At 39.6% G+C, this 23,479-nt stretch overlaps 1 protein-coding gene across 2 annotated transcripts in view; it reads left to right on the top strand.

Moving 5' to 3' along the window:
- The window catches only part of DGKI (diacylglycerol kinase iota), a 405,374-nt gene that overhangs the window by 130,268 nt on the left and 251,627 nt on the right, over window positions 1–23,479 (top strand). For both annotated transcript variants that reach the window (XM_069461741.1, XM_069461740.1), the window contains exons 2-3: window positions 4,572–4,680; window positions 17,208–17,303. In XM_069461741.1, the coding sequence (XP_069317842.1) occupies window positions 4,572–4,680; window positions 17,208–17,303 (205 nt within the window). The remainder of the gene's footprint in view (window positions 1–4,571; window positions 4,681–17,207; window positions 17,304–23,479) is intronic.

Raw genomic sequence — 23,479 nt, 5'->3', positions numbered from 1 at the left:
TGTCAAAAAATACTTTCAGTTCCTCTGTAACATGGAGTAGGACTTAGTCTTAAATAATGACACACAGGTTTGTTCCCCTGCCTAAATGCTCTGCTGGAATGTTTGGAATGTATGCAGAGCTTGGGACAGATTTTATGGTGTGGACTATCCTTAGCCTTGTAGGCAGCTTGTTGAGGTCAACCAAAAAGCATTGTGGGCTACTTTGAATATAAGTGGAGTTAGTGCCCTTACACTGTGGGAAAAACGCACCAACACACGCACAGAGTAATTAAGATCTCTCTTGAGGCACTTGGGGTATTAACTAAGGTACTGAGTAACTTTTTAGACAGCTGATTCCTCTTCTAGATCAATGGGATGAGGTCACCAGTCTCTCGTGTGTCGATCTTTAGGAGATATCTTGGCTAAGGGACCTCCGGATCCTCCAGCGATATCACATACCACAAGAGGGATCCTCATTCTCTTATCATATGTGGAATCACTCGGACAGGGAGTGGGTGAGATGAGGGTGGAGAAAATGGGAGCCATGTAGACCTGGAGTCAGGGCAGGACCAGAGCGAATTGAGAGAAATTTGTAAAATGGATGACTAGCGGGTATCCTGGCTAAATAACCATTTATTTGCATGTTTTCCCATAAATTAAAAAAAATTCTATTTATGAAGAGTATATGTTACACGCTTCTCCCAATAAATACATTATAAAAATATGAACACTATCATATGCCCTTTACAAATGTAGTGGTAGGATTTCGTTTTACTGTTGATCACACAAAGCCGTTTTGATGTTTCTTAGGCTTCTTAATACTGGATTCTACCTCATTTGCATTTATTTTTAAAGAGCTGCTTTGAAGGATTTCTGACTCTCTCAGGAAAGAATATCAGTGAAATGTAAGGCCTGGGATATAATTCAAATCATACTAATCAGATTTCTCAACCCTTTATCTAATCAGCAAGCTGTTTTGCTTAGCTTTTTGGTCAAGTTCATTCATTAGCTCAGAAAGCATTTATTGCATATATGCTGTGTTTACCCCAGGGCTAGAATGTAATAAGATTAGTAGATGAATTGAGCCCTGTCCTTTAGGAGTTTATAGTCTTATTGAATGAAGTGAAGGAAATAATAGAATGCTATTTAAAATGTATGATGCCTTTTATATTTTAAATATGTTAGAGGTCTTTCATGTCAGGTAATTGACAGTAACTGTGACTTTCTGTTATTGAAACTGCATTACAGGATATTTTCTTTTCATATCTATTTCACAGTTAATATCACAGTTCTTTGCAAAGATGCTTTTGTGATTACAGTGATCTCCTATGAAGTGTTGCTGTGAAATTAATAGAAAGAATCATTGGCATTTCACAGTTTTACTGACTGTGGGTTTAGGAAGATTCTGAGCAGGAGGAAAGAATGAGGAGTTGAAATTTCATTGATTTGTTTCTTCACCAGAGCAAATTGTGGCATAAAACCACTGCCCCTCATTCCCCCTCCAACCACACACCAAGTTCTACCAGACTCTTAAATGTCATCTTCCACCACCAAGATAAATTCAAATAGGAAAATAACTTATACTAACTTTGAGGTCTGAGATATAATGAAATTACTTTCTTATTTTGGAAGAAAATGTGTATAGTTGTATGAATTATTGGAAACAGGGATTTTCTCCATGGTTGTTTAGAAGAATGAAAAGCTGTAATCAGAAGTTACTTCCTACCCCCTGCACCCCTAAACATTTTTCCCTATTCCTATGTCTTTTGGTCAGACCCATGTACAGTTACAAACTGGCAGGCCCCTTGATGTTTCTTTCTTATTTTTTATCCTAATTGATGTTTCTGTATGTAGTAGATATATGATTTTCCTCTATTAATATTATGTAAAACCAATCTTAAATTGCATCCACAATGAGGAATAAATGATCAACAGAAGGCCTTACCTAATTGTTTGTATTCACAGGCTAGAAAAGAGTGTGATTTGACTGTAGTTTCATTCAGGGTTAAATATTTGTATGTCTCTTATCTTCTGCACACATTGTTCTTCCATAGACACATGAATCTCTCACAACCTAATTAGATGATGTGAGCTATTTGCCCCTCCTGGCAGTCTGAATTGGGAAGAGTAATCGGGTTTTGGTCGTCAGAGTCTGCAAGTTCTGATGAGTGAAACTCCTTTGTCCTGTGGTTTCTGTGGGCACCTGAGAGTAGAATTTATTTCCTCCCTCTTAAAAATTTTTTTCCAGTCACAACTATCTGGGACCATTCATGAAAAGGGTTCATGTTTTTCTCATTAACCCAAGATTTAGGAATTCTTCAGCTGTTCTAAGCGTTTGCACTTTGGCACCGTTTGGCACTTTTTGTGAGAACCCTTCCATTTAGGTTGTGGTAACCGTTAAGGCATCAGAGGTGGGACCTGTAGGTTCTGACTCCACTGAGATCTGATTTTCTTATGATAAAAACTGTGGCTCAGAGTGAAACATGCTAAAGAAGTTCCTTCAACATGGGAGGAGGGAAACGGCTGGGGATGAAGGATCCCCATCTACAAGTCTTCCATTGTTCTTTTTTTACTGCTTAATGACTTGGAATATACTTGGGGGTGAAGGGCCAAAATTGATATTGTTAATTACTTGCCTTGGTGAAAGTGAGGAAAGAGAATATTGTGTCATCATTAAAGGCCTCCGGACTTGTAATGACTCTTCAGAGGATTATATAAAGCAAGTACATTGCCTGCTGCCCAGTGGGAGCTTCTGAAAGTAGGCTACCAGCAAGCTTGGTATGATCGCTTCCAACTACTGAAGACCTATCCGCTATTTCTGGGACCTCCTGCGTAGGAATACAAGAGACTAAAAAAGAAAAATAGAGGCCTAGACACTTGCTGAGCTCTCTGACATACTTGGTAACTGATTAGTGGTTGCACAATTCTGGATTCTTTACAGGCTTCTGCTCAGACTTTCCTTGGGTTTGGGGACTACTGTTCCTCTTGTTCAACTTTGCAAATGCCATTTCTGGATGGAGTTTTCAGAGGACAATGAGCAGGACAGAGAGATCACCTGACTTTTAGGGTTCAACAAAGCTTTTAAATTCTCCTGCTCTTTTCCCTTTGTATGGGGCAAGTTACTTCAGTGACTCAGTCATGATGGCGTTCTGCCCATCACTGCTTTCCTTTCCCCAGCACACTGTCTGGGGCCTTGTTCCTCTATGTTGTCAGAAGGTGGAGGAGTCTGAGGATCTGGGCTCTCTGGGGACCCAGCGTGTCTGCAGCCCCAGTCTCAGAGATGACAGATTCTTACTGAAATATTCACATCATATAAGGCAAGCTGTAGAAAGACAACTGAAGGTAAATAATGAAATTGCTGATGTTTTCCTTTAGAGTGCCCCTTTGATGGGCCTTCAAAAGTTATTGTTCCCCCCACTTGCCTAAATGTATTATACTTGCTCCCACAGAGCAAACTTTGAAAACTTTAGTGCACAGAAGGGAACACCATGGGAACGTGTGTAAATGCAGATTTCTGTGCCTCACCCTCCAACTGATTCAGGACTTAGAGCAGCAGCATCACAAGATCCTTCTAATTCTAATTGAGATACTTCTCAGACCACACTTAGACACTACTTTAGAGGGAAAGCCCTTGTTATTTCCAGGCAGCCACTTCATTAATTCACAAGTCAGCACTCATGTTTAAGCTCGAGACCCTTGTCTAAAATTTTTGATGGGGTTGTTCAGAAATTGAACTTCCGTGATTCCCAATAGTACCACAGTTCTTCCTAGGTGATCCCTGCTTTCTTACTTGTTCTTGCTGTTTTTACTCTCTCCACTCTGTTCTGACCACTCCTCCCTTCCCTGTGCTCAGTAATGATCATATTTGATTTGCCAAAGCAGCTCCTCTTATTTCTTGTCTTTGCAGACCAAAGTCAAGGCTGACTATCTCAACCTCTCCTTGTTCATTCTCTCCTTTCTGACCTGAATTCTGTCATGTTCCACCCAATACACCTAAAATCTAATGAGTGTGTTTGGGCTTTTTCTTACTATGGACCTTGCAATTTCTTGGCAGATGCAAATCAGTCCTTTCCCATGTAGAAACTCAAGTTCAAGTAGTCCTTTGCAAGGATAAAGGAGGATGTTCTTGAGAGGAAAGAGAAGTAAGAGTGAACTTTCAGCTGTAACCAACATGGAATGTGTTTTGCTGAGAAATGGAGGAAATTCAGTAAAAGACCTCAGAAGCTTGGTTTTCTTGCTTTTAGCCTCTGGCAACTTTAAAAATTGTCCTAGTATTGTGACTCCAGGCCTTTTTCGTAAATAAAGAGACAAGACCTTAAGTTCTGTTCTCTACCCTGAATAGGGACTTACATTTTAATTTCAGGCTTTAATGCAGTATTTCCCCACAGTGGCCCCCTCAACCTCCCTGTCTTTTGGCTCCTGACACTTTTATCCATAGCCTGCACTTTAGGGAGGCATATTCTAATACATTTGTAAAGGTTTTTAGATTTAGAAGGCTAACTCGGGTATTGTTTCTACCCCATGGGAAATTTTGAGCTCTGTATAAGATTCTGATGTTGGTTTTTCTTTGTGTTTTTGTCTTCTTTCTGCAGGAAAGCAATCTCCCGGGCAGGCCTCCAGCATCTGGCTCCTGCACACCCCCTCAGCCTTCCCGTGGCAAATGGTCCAGCGAAGGAGCCCAGAGCGACTCTGGACTGGAGTGTAGGTGTCAGCTTTTTCATCTAAACATAACTTCAGTTGCACTTTATGTTTCTCTCCTTCTTAGGATTCCCATCGCGACAAGCAGGACTTGCTTAATAATTTTCAATATTGCTCACTGACCAATTTTCAAATATCTAAGCTGTAGCTCTGTTTCTAAACTCCTCTGAGCATAGCTCATTTATATGAAATTGAATGTGTTCAAGACTAAAATAAAAACTTTGTGAATCATTTGAAGCACTATTGCCTGTCTTTGCAGCTGTGAGATAAAAAGTGTCTCGTGCACATGCTTTATTAGTTCTGCCAAGTTGATGATGTATAGAGCTTACCCGTAGTGCAACATCATGGAATCTAAGTTTGGTTTCCTCAGCTCAGGCTGACTTTTTGGGGGGTGGTTTTTTTTTTGTTTTTTTTTGAAGAGGATGACTTCACTTTACACTCCAGGCACTTTATGCCCTCCTGTTGTTTATACTTCCCCGCCCTGCTCCCAGCCCAAAGGTGGATGGGTATTGTATCAGTAGGTTGAGTTTATTAGCTCATGTTAACATTTTAACCAAAATATACTCACAAAAACTATTAACTTAATTCAAAGAATGCAGTCTAAAATTCTTTAGTCAATTAGAACACATTTGTTGAGAATCGTCAATGAGTCAAGTTCTTGGATGAAGAACTATCTCTAGCTGTAGACTGAAAGTGGTGGTCTCTTCTTGAAGCCATGTAAGGGACAGCATCCAGGCACAGGAGGGCTGCTCTGAAATTCTGCCAGCCCGTCTCAATGAACCTTGTTTAGCATTTTTAGTTGTGTTTGAACAGAGGGATAATCGGTGTTCTCTTTCTCTCAATAAAAGAGAATGGCGGGTGCAGGAAAGGAGGGGAGGATTTTTGTTTTGTGTTTTTAGCACACATGCCGTGATTTCGTGTCTTTTGTATTACCACATGTCTTCCTCTGCCCCCAGCACACACTTATTTACATTCTCATTTTATATTCTGGACACATACCAATGTAAATGCTGCCTGCATTTATGAGGTACCTGTCGAAAGACTGGATGTATTAATATTTGAAATCCAACTTCTTCTTTGATGGAGATATTATTACACTGAGAGTACTCAGAGATCACCTGAGCATGTTAAATTGGTGTTCAGGAAGAATATTCCTTTCCTGGAGTTTTCTAGGGCAGTTATTTAATAAACTCTTAAGCCATAATAGAGTATGTTTACACCATTATTTGCATAATTAAAAAGAAGTAAAGGTATAAACAGATAAATAAAATCAACAAGGGATGTGCATGGACCAAGGACAAGAGGGTATTATGAATGAAGGACCCCCAAAAGTTAGTTCAATATTCACGATGTTCCAAACAACCCTCTGATCTGAAGCAGCAGGGCCCTCTTTGGGATATGCGATTCTAATGAAGGGTAGTTTAAAGCATTTAGTTAGGAACGTTCATTAAATCCTTTCTTTTCTCCTTGTATAAAATTAGTCAAGTCACTTGATTTCTTTCTGTCTCAGCATCCTCATCTGTAAATGGGTATAATTGCGGCGTCTCCCTCAGGGGACTCTATAGGTGTTGCTAGGATCAAATGTGGCAGTAAATGTCAAAGATCTTTGTGAACTGTGTAGCCTGCAGATTTGTTTATTCAGAAGTAAAGTAATTGATGAATTCATTAATTTTTCAAACATTTGCTGAGTACTTCCTTTGTGCCAGAGACTGTGTTGGTTCCTTGGGATTCTGAGGTGAAGAAGATAGGGTTTCTGCCTTCAAGGAACTTAGAATCCAGTGGGCAGAAAAGAGACTAATGGCTGAAATACAGAGCGGTGATACCTAGAACAGAGGGGCACAGAGGCTGCCACTGGAATGCAGAGAAGGGCGCTCCATTCCCATTTGGCGTTGGAAATAGCAGAAACAGCTTTCAAAAGGAAGTGTCCTGCTTGAGCCAGAGCATGGCTAGAAGGTATTATTTTCTGATTCCTGTAGAGAAGTATGTACTCTAATGTTTCATCAAAATGGTATTTTGGGCTAGTGGTGGGAGACTGCAATATAGAATGAAGAACAAATAGGAACTAAGACTGGGTTTGAATGTAGTGGTCTTTTTATTCCTTCCTCTCTTCCCTTCCTCTTTGATTGTGAGCACACTGGCATGGTGGTCTCTCGAAATTATGGCATGGCAGGAAAGACATTGGGGATATTTAGCAATGGAGGAAAAATGGAAAGGCTTTTCCAAAGGTACTCCATCAGAGGGCTGATATATAAGGAGTTATAAGATGTTGCTCAAAAATAACCACATATTTGTGGGCTAATACTGGTTGGTGTTAGCAGACAGAGGCCATACCTTGACCATCGCTGCACTTCTTTATTGGAATCATGTATAACATGTGTTTCAGTCAAGAGGAAGAAGCAGATGGTTAAAAATATTTTAGTAACTTTTTTTTTTTTTTTACTTCCTCTTGCTTTAAAATTTTTGGTGCTTCCTAAGGAATGTGCTTTTCAACAATCTTATTTATATCACTTTAGTTTGCTCTTCTCTTCAAGGAGCCAAATCAGAAATTTCTTTATTCTGTTGAAGGTGCGAGAAGGGTCCTCCGGCTTGACTTCTCTCTGCCCTTCCCTTTCCCACACCTCTTTGGCTCCCCATAGAAAAGCAGTGAGACCCTCATCTCCCACCATTAGCCCACTCTTCTAGACTCAATGTATGAAAATGATCAATCATTACTTATTCAGTATTACTATTTATTGGGCACCGGTCAGGCTCAGAGCCTCTTAGGAGTCTCATAAATAAGGAAGAAGGTGGCAAGAATTAACAAAAAAAAAAAAAAAGAGGAACTCTGATGTTTTGCCTTTGATGAGGTAAGGGGGCCTGACGTGGTTAAGCCATGTTTCTGAGGGTCTTGATGGCAGTGGCAGAACAGGGGTTCAGCAGGGATGGTGAGGGTTCCCTCCTTCCCATTCCTACCTCCTTGACTCTTGGGGTGAAATTCTCTTTGCTCTGTGACCCTTTGGCTCAGAGTTGGGGGTCCTCTCCAAGGTCTCTAGTACTGTTACCCTCTGGCTTATGTCACCTCTATCCTCCTTGCTTTACCTGTGAGAAAACAGATACAAAAGCTGTTCTCAGTGTGTTTGAAGTTGCAAAGTAAATCAGGGTGATCCTGGAATTAGGATCTTAGTCTGCAAGTATCTCCTTATTGTGGAATCCTGAAAGGGCCCTGTTCTGACTCCAGCCTATGTGCCCAAGTCACCTGAAGGGATGCTGTTATTTCCCAAATATCCTTTTGTAAGAGGCTTGAGGAGAGATCTGCATGTGGGATGCCTGATTTAGTGAGCTTAGACTGCAAATGCTGCCCATCTGGGCCAGGAGGAACCTATTGTGGTAGGTAGTTTTTTTTCTTTAACTTTTTATTTTTAATTATTATGCATACCTAATAATTGTATATATTTATAGGGTACATGTGATGTTTTGATACAGCCATACAATGTGTGTTAATCAAATCAGGTTAATTGGGGTATCCATCACATCAAATATTTATCATTTCTTTGTGTTAGAACATTACAATTCCACTATTTTAGTTATTTTAAAGTATACCCTAACTTACTGTTGATTATAGTCACTTTGCTGTGCTATCAAATATTGTTCATTACATCTAACTATCTAACTATATTTTTGTACCCATTAAGAATCCCCACTTTATCCCTCAATCCCCACTACCCTTCCCAACTTCTGGTAACCATCATTCTACTCACTGTCTCCATGAGATCAATTATTTTAATATTTAGCTTCCACATATGAGTGAGAACATGTGAAATTTGTCTTTCTGTGCTTGGCTTATTTCACTTAGCATAATGTTCTCCAGTTCCATCCATGTTGTTTCAAATGGCAGGATTTCATTCTTTTTTGTGGCTATATAATATTCCACTGTGTATATGTACCACAATTTTCTTTATCTATTCATCCATTGATGGATACCTAGGTTGATTCCAAATCTTGGCTATTGTGAATAGTGCTGCAATAAATATGGGAGTGCAGATATATTTTCAATATACTAATTTCCTTTCTTTTGGGTATATACCTAGCAATGGGATTGCTGGGTCGTATGGTAGCTCTATTTTTAGTGTGTAAGAGGGTTCTCCTTTCTCTACATCCTCACTAGCATTCGTTGTTGTTTATCTTTTTGATAAATGCCATTTTAACTTGGGTTAGATGATATCTCATTTTAGTTTTGATTTGTATTTCTCTGATGACTAATAATGTTGAGCATTTTTTCTTATGATCATTTGTATGTCTTATAAGAAACATCTATTTAGATCTTTTGCCCATTGTTTATTTGGATGATTTGAATTTTTCCCCATGGAGTTCCTTATATATTCTAGTTGTTAAACCCTTGTCAGATGGGTAGTTTGAAATATTTTCTCCCATTCTGTGGGTTGCCTCTTCACTTTGTTGATTGTTTCTTTTGCTGTGCAGAAGGTTTTTAACTTGATGTGATCTCATTTGTCCAATTTTGCTTTGGTTGCCTGTGCTTTTAGGGTATGACTCAACAAATCATTGCCCAGACCAATGTCCTGGAGCGCTTCCCAAATGTCTTCTCTTTAGTAGTTTCATAGTTTCAGATCTTAGATCTATGCCTTTAATCCATTTTGATTTGATTTTTGTGTATGGCAAGATAAGGATCTAGTTTCATTCTTCTGCCTGTGGATATATAGTTTTCCAGCATCATTTATTGAAGAGACTGTCCTTTCCCCAGTGTATGTTCTTGGCACCTTTGTCAAAAATAAGATTGCTATAAATGTGTGGGTTTACTTCTGGGTTCTCTATTCTGTTCCATTGGTCTATGTGTCTGTTTTTATATAGCAGTTAGTTTATGAACATGAACTTAATATTTCCTGTAAGTGTTCCATTTTCACATTCTCATTTCCCTGGTTGGTAATATATACTGACTCTTGGTTTTAGCTTGTTCCTCAAAGTCCCACACATTCTCCTTTTCTGTGTTTTCTCAAATGACTTATTATGACTTGTAGGATTCTCTGCCCCACATGGGCTCATTTCCTTGAAGACTCTTTGCCAACATTTATTCTTGCTGCCTGTGCACAGGCTTGTCTCTCTCTGCATGTCAGGAATAGAACCTGTAATGTTGGTATGTGGAGAGTATCTACATCAGCCCTTTGTATGGGGCCCGAGTCTTCTACTGACAACAGTAGAAGAGCCCACATTGGGCTCAGCCCAATGTGGAAATTGCTATTTCCTATAGAGATTTCCTCTCTTGCTCTCTGCCAAGTCATGCTCATCTTTTCAATGGAAACAATTCTGTTTATTTCATGTACTTTTTGCTTTGATTCCTCATGATACCTATACTCATAGTGCATTGTCTTTGCAAACCTTAGAACCAAATTAGTGTTTTTTGTTTGATTTTCTTATTTGCAGCCTGCAGTTAGATTTCAGGCTACTTGAAATGAGGACCAGTGTTTTCTGCTTGTTTTCTCTTTGCAGTGGAGAGCACAGCATCATAGACTTAGTAGCTGCCTGGTTACTGATGTCAGGAGTTGAATTGATTACAAATTTTCTGCTCAATCAGCAAGAAGGGGATATTTCACTGGGAGTTGATAGGCACTCAGATAATCTCCAGTTCCTGAAGGGCTCAGTAGACATGACTCCAAAGTCTGTTTGAAAAATAAATGGATGTATGCTATTTTATTTTAAAAAGCACATTCTCCTAGGTGCATGTTTATTTATAGATAAAAAATACCATTTTCTCTTTTGTGTACCCTTCCTGGTAGTTATTTAAGAAGCTTAAGCCTGAGGCTGTCAAAGGGGGAGGATCCAACTAACTGTCTGGAGGATCAAGTTCAGATAGTCTTTTAGGAACTTTTATAAAGGAGATTCACCCAATATAATTTTAAAGCTCTTAACCAGGAGTCTTTAAAATAATTCAAACACTTAATTAATCAATAAGTGTTCTGTGGTGGCCCACTTTTACATGCAAATTCAGACTAACTGTCAACATTAATTATTTTAGCCAGTTGGTAAAGTTTATTTCAAAAGTAGAAGTAATTTTAAGACATTTGCTAAATTGTAGACTTCAATCCATTAAAAACTGCTACCAGAACAATCTTGAGGTATTACTGTTTAGTACAGAAATGTTACTACATTTTGATGTGGTATGAGATGTGACTGCCATGCCTTTCATTAAACGGTGCTGTCATGGTGCTGACTACAGATGTGTCCTGTGGCTTTCAGGAAATCACTGTGCGTGTGCATTAACTGATTTTCCAAGCATTAATAGCAATTTGAATCCCAAGTAACCCTTTTTAAATTTCCTTCCTAACACAATATATTGTGGTAGATCTTAAAGCACATGTAGTTGTTTGATCCTTGCAGTCTCCCACTGGCATCCTCCCTTCATCTTCATGGTGACAGCCTGCAGGGCCTGCCCCCTCTGACACCGTCGCATGCATGTCAGCCAAACTAGTTTGGTGGGAAACAAGCTAAATTACTAGAAAGGAAGGAAGGAATTCTCAAAAAGAAAAATAAATATTCTTATCTTCTGGGCTGGATTCCAAGTTTCCAGTTTAGGGTGTGTTAGCCCCTCTAGAAATGTGTCTGTGCCACATATAATGTGTGTCTCCTCTTAAATGTCACATGCCTCCCCTGCAATGGAGACTTCATGTGGACTTAGAGAATACTTCCCTGCTTGTAGTATTGTAGCAGAAAGCACAAGAGGTGCATCTCCCCTCTGTCCTCAGTTTTATAATTTGTTTTTGCCATTACACTGCCTAAAACAATCCCCAGAACAGTGGTGGAAAAGTCACTAAGATCTTTCTTAAAGGGCATGTTGGTTTTAAAGTCAGCATCCTTGTTTTAATTCGCTTTTCTTCCCTCCTTGGAAAACTTCCTCCATTCCCGAGAGCTATGGCAAACAGCTTCCACAGGAACAAAGCCAGATCCTCCATCCAGACCACCTTTCCTTTCCTTTAGTTGAGACGCTAAGAAGAGCAGCACTTTCTCTAGGCAGATAGAGACATAACACAGTTGGTACACTGCCTCACAGTTTGGTTCAGGGACAAGATTAGGGAACCAGAGTCTTCATGCAGGATTGATTTAAACTGGGTTATGAAACTAGGTCATCTTATCTTTAGAAACCTTGAATGAAAAGCCAGAAGGAGGCAGGGATGTGTGTGTATGTGTGCGCGTGTTCTCATTTCCGTCCTGTTTCCTAGGCGAGTCTTAGGAGACCTGTGCCTCCTTTCCAGGCTTCAGGCCCTCACTCTTCTTCAGGTTTCATTGTCATCACACCAGCCTCTCCCACCTTACATCTTTCCTGACTCCCATCCCCGCTTCAAAAGACTGAAGTCAGGTTAATCAAGATAGCAGATTGCTGAACAGAGAGTATAAGGAACTGCCCACTATAAATCAGTGAAGGTCCTGCCCCTAGCCCACCGTGTAAATCGTGGGACAGATCTACCTCAATTTCACAGATCCTCAATGTTCCTTTATTTTCCCAAATTGGGAGAATTTTAAATTAAATCACACTGGCTGCTGGACACAATGTTAGAATCCCATAACGTCACGGGTTTGTGAGAGGTGTCTAGGTCTAATCTTCTGCCTCTATGCAAGTGATTATCTAAACTAACACTGTCCAGTGGAAATAGATGTGAGCTGTCAAATTAATTGTAAATTTTCTAGTAGCCACATTTTAAAAACTGAAAAGAAATAGGTAAAATTAATTTTAATGTCCTGTTTTGTTTAAGAAACTAAATTCAAAATATTATCATTTCTACCTGTAATCAATATAAAAATAATTAGTGATATGTTTTACATTCTTTTTTCTTGGTAAGTCTTCAAAATCTTCCACAAATCTTACTCTGACAGCACATCTCAATTTGTGCTAACCACCTTCCTCAATGGCCATACACCTATTGTACAGCATAAATTTAAACCATCCAAGACAATTTGTTACCTATCATTATTTTGAAGATTTTCAGGGGCAGGCAATCCATGTTTTTTTTTTTTTCCTTTTTGATTTTTTAAGAACATTTGCTTAATTCATTTATAATTCTTATTGTTTTAAACATTTTTACAAGGAAGTGTCTTAATTTTGTGTAGATTATTGGCTTCTGGAGTGAGTGCACCCATTATCTCTAAATATTATTCAGTTTCAAACACTCCTCTCACCTTTATCTTTTTACCTATATCTATTATTGGGATTTCAGTAGCACTTGAACAATTAATCCCATCTATATATTTATGTCTATCTAGGTGAACCTCTACTCTTAGGCAAATGGATAGATGTAAATCTATCTGTGTAAAATGTATGTATATCTATAGAGACTTGTCTCAGCACTCACAAGTATAGAAGAAATGTCTACATTTAGAAATGGGAGAGTTATTTTTTCTGTTGTGCACAGATGGGTACTCTTTGAGTTGTGTACTATTTGAGATTGTATTTCAAGATCCTTGTGTAGAGAAGGAGAGAGAAAGATGTTCCCAGGTGGGGACTGTGGAATGAACAAAAACATGGCACCAAAAAAGGGAAATGTGGGGTAAAATTAAAGAAGAGTGACAAGAAGGTAAATAAGGGAGGTAGAGGATAGACTGATTAGTACTGTTAATGGAAGGTCTAGTAAGCCAGGTTGAATTTGGATTTTATTTTATAAATAAGAGGGAATTATTTAAGTATTCTGAGCAAAGGAGAGGCAAAATCATGGCTGTATTTTAGGGGAATTATGTTTATACCAATGTAAAATAAGTCAGAGAGGGTGTTAGAATTACACCTTAGAGCAGAAGAAATTAGGATTCAGAGATTATGCATGTTGTCCAGTGGATAGTGAGTGACTTGGGGGTTGAGGCAGATAATTAAAGGAAACCCAGACAAAAATAAGTACAGAGGGAAGAGACCTGCACTTATTGGGGTAAACAAGGGAGCAGTAAATAAAAGACTCAAATGTGGGAGTTGTTTCTCACCCATGTAATAGACCAGGATTATTCCAGGGGGTTGGGTGGGGAGTCAGGGTCTTTTCCACATAGTTATTCAGTGACCCATACTGATGGTTACTCTGACATCTCACCAGGAGCTTCCAGAATCATCCCAAAGGCCGACATCCCAATCATCCACTAAGGTATAAGAGCATGGAGGAAAATGAACATAAGGGGATTTAATGGACCAAGCCTGGAACTTCTACTTGTGTTCCATTGGCCAGAACCCGGTCACATGGCCACACACTCACTGGAAGGGAGGCTGGGAAATAAGGCCTAGCTGTGTGTCCAGGAAGAAGAGAAAAATTATTTTGGTGAACGGCTAGCAGTTTTGGCCACAAAGACCAAGGAGGGAAGCTTGCATAATGCCAACATTTAGGGGGAAGAAGGAAAACTAGAGAGTGACAGCAACAAGAATAATAAAAACTGTAATAAAAATTATTAACTTCTTTTTACACAACATTGCATAGTTCATGTTTATTAACATGGAGCTAGAGAAGGCTTCATGACAAATGTAGGGAGCAAACCAAAATAGTCCATTTGTCTACTCCATTCTTGTGCTAATGCCACCCAGGCTAGACACTTTTATGCAGAATTAGAGAGTCCCTGAGATTACCCTCACTTATGATAGCAATTATAAGTTTGGGAACCCCCAAGACTACACTAAAGTTCCATAATTCATTAGAAGTGGTCATAGAGCTCACTGAAAGCTGTTCTACTCTCATATATGGTCTATTACAGACTTGTCCCAGTGGTTAGCTAGATATCCCCATGGATAGCTAGCTGACTTCTCCCAGCAACCATGTGCTAAAATACACGTGGCGTACTGCCACGCAGAAAAGCTCATCTGAACACTGACATTCAGAGTTTTAATTGGGGGTTGGTCATGTAGACATGGTTGGCTGCCCATGTGGTTGACCTTATCCTCTAGCCCCTCTGGAGGTCAAGCTGATACCAAGGCCCCCAAGTAAACAAAAACACTCCTATCAGGCAGGGCATTCTGTGTACTTAGAGATTACTTTATGGAGTTGAGGGCTCAATGGTTTATCAGTGGTTTTTGATCTTTTACCCACTGCAACATTTTATACTTTACTTTCTAAAGTAGTCAGAGGGATTTTTGCTGTGGTTAGGTTTCTCTGGTATTTGCTGCTGTTATCATGTGTTTAGTTTCCATCTTCTCCTGGTAGATTTTATTCCATAGATTACTACAGTATCCCAGTGCCTGGCACCAGTGGTATGGGATAAATGTGTGTTGAATGAATTAAAGAATAATAAAATGAAAGGGATTATTTTGTATAAATGGTTATAGGTTAAAGTTGGATGAAAATTTCCCAGTAGTAGAATATTTTAGATTGTGTGGATTGATTTCTTCAGGATATGTTGCAAAAAGTGCCTTTCTATTTTATTTTTAATATGATTATCATCCATCACTATCTGAAAACTTTTAGGGCCAGAACCCACAGATGCTCTCTTTCCTCTATTTTTCTCCCACAAGATTGACCATGGGACATTTTCCCACTGACCTCCATGAATGGACTTGCTACAGGGAAAAATGACCAGTAGAGAAGAGTAAGTTTTGGTGAAAAGGTGGCCACCCTTTAATGTAGAAGGCAATGATCATCATGAGTGTTGCTTTCCTTCCCAGGAACGGTTCTGAGGCTGTTGGAGATGTGTGTGGCACATCCCCACCTCAGGATCTCAGTGGGCATTGCCCCTGAGCCCTTGACACCTACATACCTAGTCACTCTCTCCTGTCCCTTCATGCTTCACTTCTGCCATTCCAGGACTTGGCCCTACATTTCTTGGATCTTGAAGCACCTAGATCCCATGTCACAATACAACTTTGGTCATTCTTGCCTGAAAATTATTTGAGTCTATAGGCCCCGAAGGGAAAATGTGTTCTATTTGAATCTGAAGACATACATTTATTTTAAAATATGGGTGACACTTGGTATTTTTTCCAGCAAAAGTAATTTGGTATATATTTTTGCTTCTCTCTACTGAGCTTTGGGGTTCAGAGGGCTGTTGTGTGGGGACTTCTGGAGTAGATTATAATAAAGGTGGTTCATGTATAAAATGGATTTCTAAATTGCTTGGTTATTCTATAAAACTTCTTATTGAAGTCATCACCTATATTAGTCTGCTCAGGCTGCTATAACAAAATATCATAGACTCGGTGGCTTAAATAGCAGACTTTATTTCTCACAGTTCGGAGGTTGGGAAGTCCAAGGTCAAGGTGCCAGCAGATTCCATTCCCAATTAGGGTCCTCTTCCTCACTTGCAAATAGATGCTTTCTTCCTGTGTGCTCACATGGCTTTTCCTCAGTGCATGCATGTAGGGGAGAGGGGAGAGGAGGTGGGAGAGAGGGGGGAGGGGAAGGGGAAGGGAGGGGGGATGGGTAGGGATATCTCCTATGTTTCTTCTTATAAGGACACTAATCCCATTATGAAGACTCCACTTTTGTGAACTAATTACCTCCCAAAGGCCTCATCTCCAAATACCATCACACCGAGGGTTAGGGCTTCAACATATGAATTTTGAGAAGATACAGTTAAGTCTGTTACATCCCCCACAGAAAAATAATTACATGCCCATGTGTTTTGGATGAATAAGATAAAAACAAGCCATTTTTCTGTAAGACCTGTAGACTCAGTCTTGTTCCTCTATGTTAATCCAATACAATGATTTCCCTAACAGCTCAGAGCCCTTTTAAAGCAAATGAGCAAAATATACAATTATTATATAAATTCATCATTTCCAAGATAGTGTACCATAAGAAGGAATATGGAATCCTATTCATCATACTATTAATATTAAAAAGCAAGTGTTTTCCCTCCTTCCTGGAGCAAAACACTGCCCATTTCTGAACAATAGGATTGTTGCTCATCATCTCATATATCCTAGCAGCCCTGTTCGCCATCAGAAGTATGTATTTTTAGAAGCAGTAAAATTATTTAGTTTGAAAAATTAAGAATTAATTGGGTGAAGGCCTTACTGAATTAGTGAGGTGTATGAATTAGGAGAAATTTGTTATGCTTTGAGTACACAGAGACTTGAACTAAGTTTTAAGAAACCTCTGCCCTTAGAAGTATAATTTACCCATTACAGATATAAATGTGTTTTGAACAGTCTTTACTCAAAGTACTTTAATGCTACCATCCTCCTTAGCTAATTCACTAAATAAAGGCAAATTTTAATAGCATTTGGTCTTAATTGTCATGGAATTTGCAGTGTTGGGCCTAGATGAATGAGGCTTTACATCAAAATATTTAGGGATGTTTTTTCTTGTTTGTTGAATATATGCTTCAGAAATGACCACATTCATGTATAAAGCACCTATAGACCTAATGTCTCTTTTAGTTATAGCTCAAACAAAGTTTTTCTGAATATCTTTTTCCATTTCTAGAATTTTGGTAGAATCAACTCCAGAAGTACCTTGAGGGGTAAAATGAGGAATGTTTAAACTCCTTGCATTCTCTAACTTTATTGTATCCCAAATCTAAATTTGAAATCTCTCTTTATCTCTGAAAAGAAAACTGAAGTCAGGTGTGTCTTTTCCTTGCAGGAGAATGCTGTGAACGGAGAACACCTGTGGCTGGAGACCAACGTCTCAGGAGACCTCTGCTACCTGGGAGAGGAGAACTGCCAAGTCAGATTTGCAGTGAGTGTGCCCGTCAGGCTCCGGTTCCATCTTTCTGGGGGAAGGCCTCTGAGTCTGAAGGCAGAGGGGGTCACTGTGCCTGAATTTGCAAGGAGAGGTTTGAAGGAGCCTGCCTTTGTGAGGTGGGAAATTTCTTGGATGTTTTATGGTTTACAGAGAGAGTTTCTCACGTTAACATGGCTTTCAGGTTGTCCATATTAATGGTTTTGGCATTTGATTATGCAGGCCAGACCTTGGTGTAATGAGCTACTTTATCATGATGCCCAGGGTAGGCCCAGGAGAGGGTAAATGTGCATGATGGCGTGTCTGCTTATGGAGGGGATGCCCAGCTGGGGCAGAGGCCTGTGTGTGGAGGAAGGGGCTCTGGGGAGGGGGTGATCTGTTTGTAGGGGAGTGGCTGAAGTGGCGTTGCTGGGGGGGCGAAGATGGAAACAGGGTGGAAACACCTGTAGGGGGAGTGGGGGGGAGGGTGTGCGCTAGCAAATAATCCAGACTAAATGCTGGAGGGTACAATTCTAGAAATGATATAAACAATCAACAGGTCAATTGTTGGAGTATCCTTTGCTTTTTAAAATCTGCTTTTTTGTCCCTATTGAGAACAATCTCTTTAAAGTTTGTAATTCTTTGTGTTCTGTGGGCAAAGCATAGTTGCCAGGCAGTGCCTTGTGGAGGTACTAGAACGTTAGTGTTGCAAAAATGAACATAACGTTTTTGTGTAGTTTAAAATTATTGGTCCACAAAGAGAGTAATGGTAAATAGAATAGTAATTCTTATTTGGGGAAATAGCCGTCAAATTTACATAATACTTTTTTTTCTTTTTTTTTCTTTTTTGTTATGTTTGTTTTTTATGTGAAAGAAATGTTTGGAGCAAAATATAGGACCTTGACACGCAAATGAGTATGTTTCTGTTAATAAATAATAAGGAAGAAATTGCATTTCCATCAAACCTTATAGAAAAACACATATATCCTCCATGGACTTTTATCAGGCTGCCTGAAACCTCCAAGTCTTGGAACCAAGACCTTTTATATCGCTTTAGCTGTTTTGACCACTCGTTTTATAGGTTTTGTTTGGAAAAACTTTGAGAGTTTTGGGGAAACCAGGGTTTATTTGAGTATAAATGTTGAGAATAAATGCTGGGGAAAAGCCTAGATGAGCAGGCTCTGGATTTGATGTCAGGAAACTTGGAGTTGAATCTCAATGTTACCGTTTATTGTGTGACATTGAGAAGTCATGACTTTTGGGCCCTGGCTACCTTCTAGGTGGAAAAAGAATTATTTTTAATTTTGTCTTTAACTCAGTCTTGTAATTAATTACTCCTTTGCATTTCTTCTAATCTTGTTGTAAATGCAATTGATTTAAATATCAGGATTTCAGCTTTATGCATATGTATTTTTAATTCAAGTATAATTGCATAGAATTTGATTAAATTAACCAAATCCATGAGAAGCTCAGCTGTTTGGACTAAAATGCTATAAATAATGAATTAGCATTAGAGTCTTAGTTAATTACATAAACACTGGTCTTGGGATATCAGATAATATAAAATGAAAAAAAATGAAAGCTAATCTTACTTGTGTACATATTTTTGAACAATTTCTACTGATTCTGCTGCCAACTGGTAGACTATGATTTGTTACAGAGTTATGCCTTATCTCCAAATTGCTCTTTTTGATTCTTTTCTGTTACTTTTTTTTGGCACAGCTACATGTTACCTCTCTTGAAAAATATATGAACAGATACATCCTCCTTAAACCTTGTACCAGTAAATAGCATTGCTATCCTCTAAATGATTATTACATGGTCACTATTACCTGTAGGCCATGAAAAACAAGTGAATAAAGGAAATTTTAGGTAGGAGTAGGAGGAAACAGAATTGAGTAAATTCCCAGTGTCCTTCTGAACCTACCTCATAATTTTATCCCAGGTGCTTGGCCCTATTAACTCGTGTTATGAAGGGTGTGGAAGATGAAGAACTTGCTTCCCAAAAAATGCTGATTAAATGAAGGAAAAAATCAGTAAGGAAGCTGATAAACTAAGCTCAGTGTCTTCACCAATAAAGTGGGGGAAATGCTATTTTGAGGATTTGATGTGACAATACATGGAAAGGGCTTACTTGGCACAGCAACTGACTTAATTAATTAAAGGGGAAAACCCCCAGAAAGAACAAGAACAGAAAATTCACAAAAATTTGCCAATATGTATGGAAAAATATAAACAAAGACAGCCAAATTAAAATAGCTCTGAGGAGTCAGCATCATGTGCCTATTAAATTAGCAAAGATTTATAAAATGATAATACTGCTGGTTGGTTTGGGCTGAAGTGGATCTCATTAACATCTGGCAGGAGTGTAAATTGATGTACTTCACAAAATTGGCAGTACGTAGTAAAAGCATTAAAAACACTCCTGGTTTTCTCTCCCACATTGTGAGGCGTGTGTCATCTTTGGGCATTGCATTCTGGGAGAGACACTGGCAAGCTGCAAAGGAGCCAGAGGAGAGCACCCAAGTTGGCTCAGGAGATGGAACTTAGTCATAAAGAAAAGTTAAATAACATGGGTTACACCTTAGTATTAAAGAGGAAAGGTAGAGAAATGTCGTCCAGTATTTGAAGAGGTGCCATGAAGGAAAGAGAAGTGACTTGCTATCTGTTGTTAGGAAGGTAGAATTAAGTTATATAGAACCCATTGACTCTGTATCTAGAGAGTTAAGTTATAGATCTATAATCCACTGATACATAAACATCACCTGAGAAACTTGTCAATGATGGAAATTACTTTTTCCCTCTTTGGTCCAAATGCTGATTCAATATGCCTGGAGTTGGACTTGGGAATCTGTGATTTTATTAAGCACCTGAAATAATTCTGGTGCAGATGGTTTACAAACCTAACTTTGAGAAATACAGTATAATAAGAAAGAACTTTAAAAACTACAAGGTATCCCAAAAGTCGCCATACATAGGGAAAATGGGAAATTGTAACTAAATGTACCTTTATTTACAAAAATATTCATTACACAATTTTACAGAATTTTTCCTTTGTATGGAGACTTTTGGAATACTCTGTAGAGCTGTCCAGTAAGGGGACAAGGTGCCTGGAGAAATGGACTCAAAGGCTGTGTGTTTTTGGATGACTTTATTACAGCAAGTGTTACAGCGAGTGGTCCTGAGGACAAACTGAACAGCACATGGAGAGTTGGAGAATTCGCCGGCAGGCTCAGAGGGGTCTCGCCACCAAATTCTGAGCCCCATCTACCCAATTTTCCCACTTTTATTAAGTAGGGGTGAATCCAAGGGGTGGAGTCTCAGGTGACTAATGCCTGCCAGGTAATAGGTTAGTTGATGTGTCAGGTAATAGGTTAGTATTATGTTGATGTACCAGGTAATAGGGTAGTTGCTGCACTAGGTAATAGGTTTAGTGTTATGTTGATGTGCCAGGAAATAGGTTTAGTGTTATGCTGATGTGCATAGATTAGTTGATGTCCCAGGTGTTAGGTTAGTGTTATGCTGATGCGGGTCTTCCGTGAGGGGTGGGGGTCTCAGGTGGCTGCTGTACTAAGTAATAGATGGGGGTTTTCCTTATCAACTTGATCGGCTGTCTTTCAAGGATAGTATAGATGGAGATGCACACCTACTTTGTCTAAGAGATCAGATGCAGAAATCTCCAGGGGAGCTTCCAGTTTAAATGTTTTAATGTTCTATTTGCAGCTTTCTTAGAATTGAACAATAGTTTTGTAGGAAAAAAGCATGCACAAGTAGATTATATTCTCATTTCTTCTAATGAACCATTTTTGAAGAATGCCTACCTGTTGGCGTTGGGACTAAATCACCATAGCCAGGTACCACCTGAAGACTCCTAAGCAAAGTACAGGCAGAATGCTTGGAGGAGGAGTGACTCCATCACCAAAGACATACATGCCTTTCATTCCTTCCCGATTTTTGCAAAGCAAATGTCACCAGTAGAAGTTAAGAGAAGGAAGAAGCCAGTGTGGGTTGACACAGACAGAGGCAGCTTCATGGAAATGGAGTTTGAGCTCAGCTTTGAAAGGTGGGTAAGATTTGCATAAGTGGGGTTGGGGAAGGAAAACATTTCAGGCAGGGAGAAGAACATGAGCAATCTCAGAGGCAAGGGCAAGCTGTGTATGAGGGAGGTGGCAATCGTGAGACATGCATGAGCACACCAGAGGGCATGTGTCAAGGAAGAATGGAAATAAGGACCGTTGGGGCAGGCTATGTGTGCCCATATTTTCTAAACCAATACTTGGAGCTCACGGTATAAATGTTGGTGGGCTTAGGAAGTATGAACATATAAGATATTGTATAAACCAAGACAATTTTGGGGGTGAAAGTGGCTGCTGTTCATAATGATGCTGTAACTTAGAAGTAAACCAGAACTGCATTAGGGAAATTAAGATGATCACCCTAACTTTTGGGGACATTGGAGCATTTATTTAAAACCAAAACTGCCCACAAAGCCAGGCTGTCCTGCTGCTACATGAATTGACATTTGGGGGCTGATATTAGAGGGTATTGAAAGCAAGGCAGTGACTTCTAAGGATCCTAGAACTATTGTAGGAGAGTTGTTCCAAAGCTTTGGGGCTGAACCACTTGATGTTTAAAATCTTCCTTTTCTATGTTTCTCCGGTGGCAACATTTAATGTTGGGGAGTACCTGTTTGCAGATATTTAATGGGATTAAATTTGTTCCCAAGTCAGTGGCGGTTCCCAAATAAGTAACTATTTCTTTTTCTGGTCTAGAGAGAAGGAAAGGATGCAAAAGTAATGAAATTGGAGTAGAAAGATTACTGTTTCCCAGCTGGATTATGGAGGGAAAAACCCGAGGTAAAATTCCAGCTAGAACCGCTCTCATCTAGTGACATTTATTTTGATGTACATTTCGTCTTTCATTTATTCTGTCAGTGTGTATGGGCTGGACTGAGCACCCAGCTCCAGGAAACTTCAGACAGTGTTGAGTGACAGTTAACAGAGAGTGATGACCTCACCATTTAGTGGGTGCACTCTCATGCTCCATGGGAGCGTCTATAAAGATGTTCTGCCAAACATTTGTATCTGAAGGAACTCATTCCTCCACTAATGAGGCATAGAGTCCATCGCGCACACTTACTTTTACACTTGAAACTATCCTACATCTGTGTGTAGATGTAGACACCCACCGTGGTCACATGGGCCTGGGTAGGCAGAGATGGGCAGTGTGGGCAGTAGGGAGGCCTGCTGTTCCATTTCTGTACTAAGTGAACTTGGGACATGTCACTTTACCTCTTTTTGCCTCAGTTTCCTGATTTAAAATATTGTTGCTAAGACTGACCTTAGTGCTCCTTGTTTCTGGATGAGTATTATAGTCACTTACGACACTTGACTTTTGAATAAAGTGGTGGTTCCCATCCTGGATCTCCCGCATGAGAATCTCTAGTGAGTGGGATTGGGAATGAATATGTTAAAAACAAACAGCTCTGCAGATGATTCCGTGTACTTTCAGGAAAGAGAGGCACAGATCAACTTCAGAAAGAGTGTCAGGACTAAATGAGCTGGCCTGGTCCTCACATCTGGCATGTAGTGGCTGTTATGCGTTGACTGGTGTACTCCAAAAAGATATGCCAAAGTTTTGATGCCTAGTTCCTCAGAATGTATCCTGATTTGGAAATAGGGTTGTTGCAGATGTAATTAATCAGGATGGGGTCATAAGGTAGTGTGGGCTCTAATCCAATATGACAAGTATCCTAGTAAGAAGAGGAGAGGACACACAGATGCACATGCAGGGATGAAGGCCATGTGACAATGGAGCAGAGATTGGAGTGATGCAGCTACAAGCCAAGGAGTGCCAAGGATTGCTGCCTTGTTACAGCAAGTGTTATAGTGAGTGGTTCCAGGGACAAACTGAGCAGCACATGGAGAGTTGGAGAATCAAGGTTTATTCATCAACAGGCTCAGAGGGGTCTCGCCAAATTCTGAGCCCCATCTACCCGATTTTTCCCACTTTTATTAGGTTGGGGTGGGGTCTTAGGTGGTTAATGCGCCAAGTAATAGGTTAGTATTATGTTGATGAGGGTCTTCCAAGGGGTGGTGGTCTCAGGTGGTTGATGCACTAGGTAATAGATGAGGGTCTTCCTTATCAGCCTATCATCAGAAGCTAGGAGAGGGGCATGGAGAGAGTTCTGCTGA

Source organism: Eulemur rufifrons, chromosome 29 (assembly GCF_041146395.1).
Source record: "Eulemur rufifrons isolate Redbay chromosome 29, OSU_ERuf_1, whole genome shotgun sequence".
Taxonomy (NCBI): Eukaryota; Metazoa; Chordata; class Mammalia; order Primates; family Lemuridae; genus Eulemur; species Eulemur rufifrons.
Note: the sequence above shows the minus strand (reverse complement) of the source record. Positions and strands in the feature narration are given on the sequence as shown.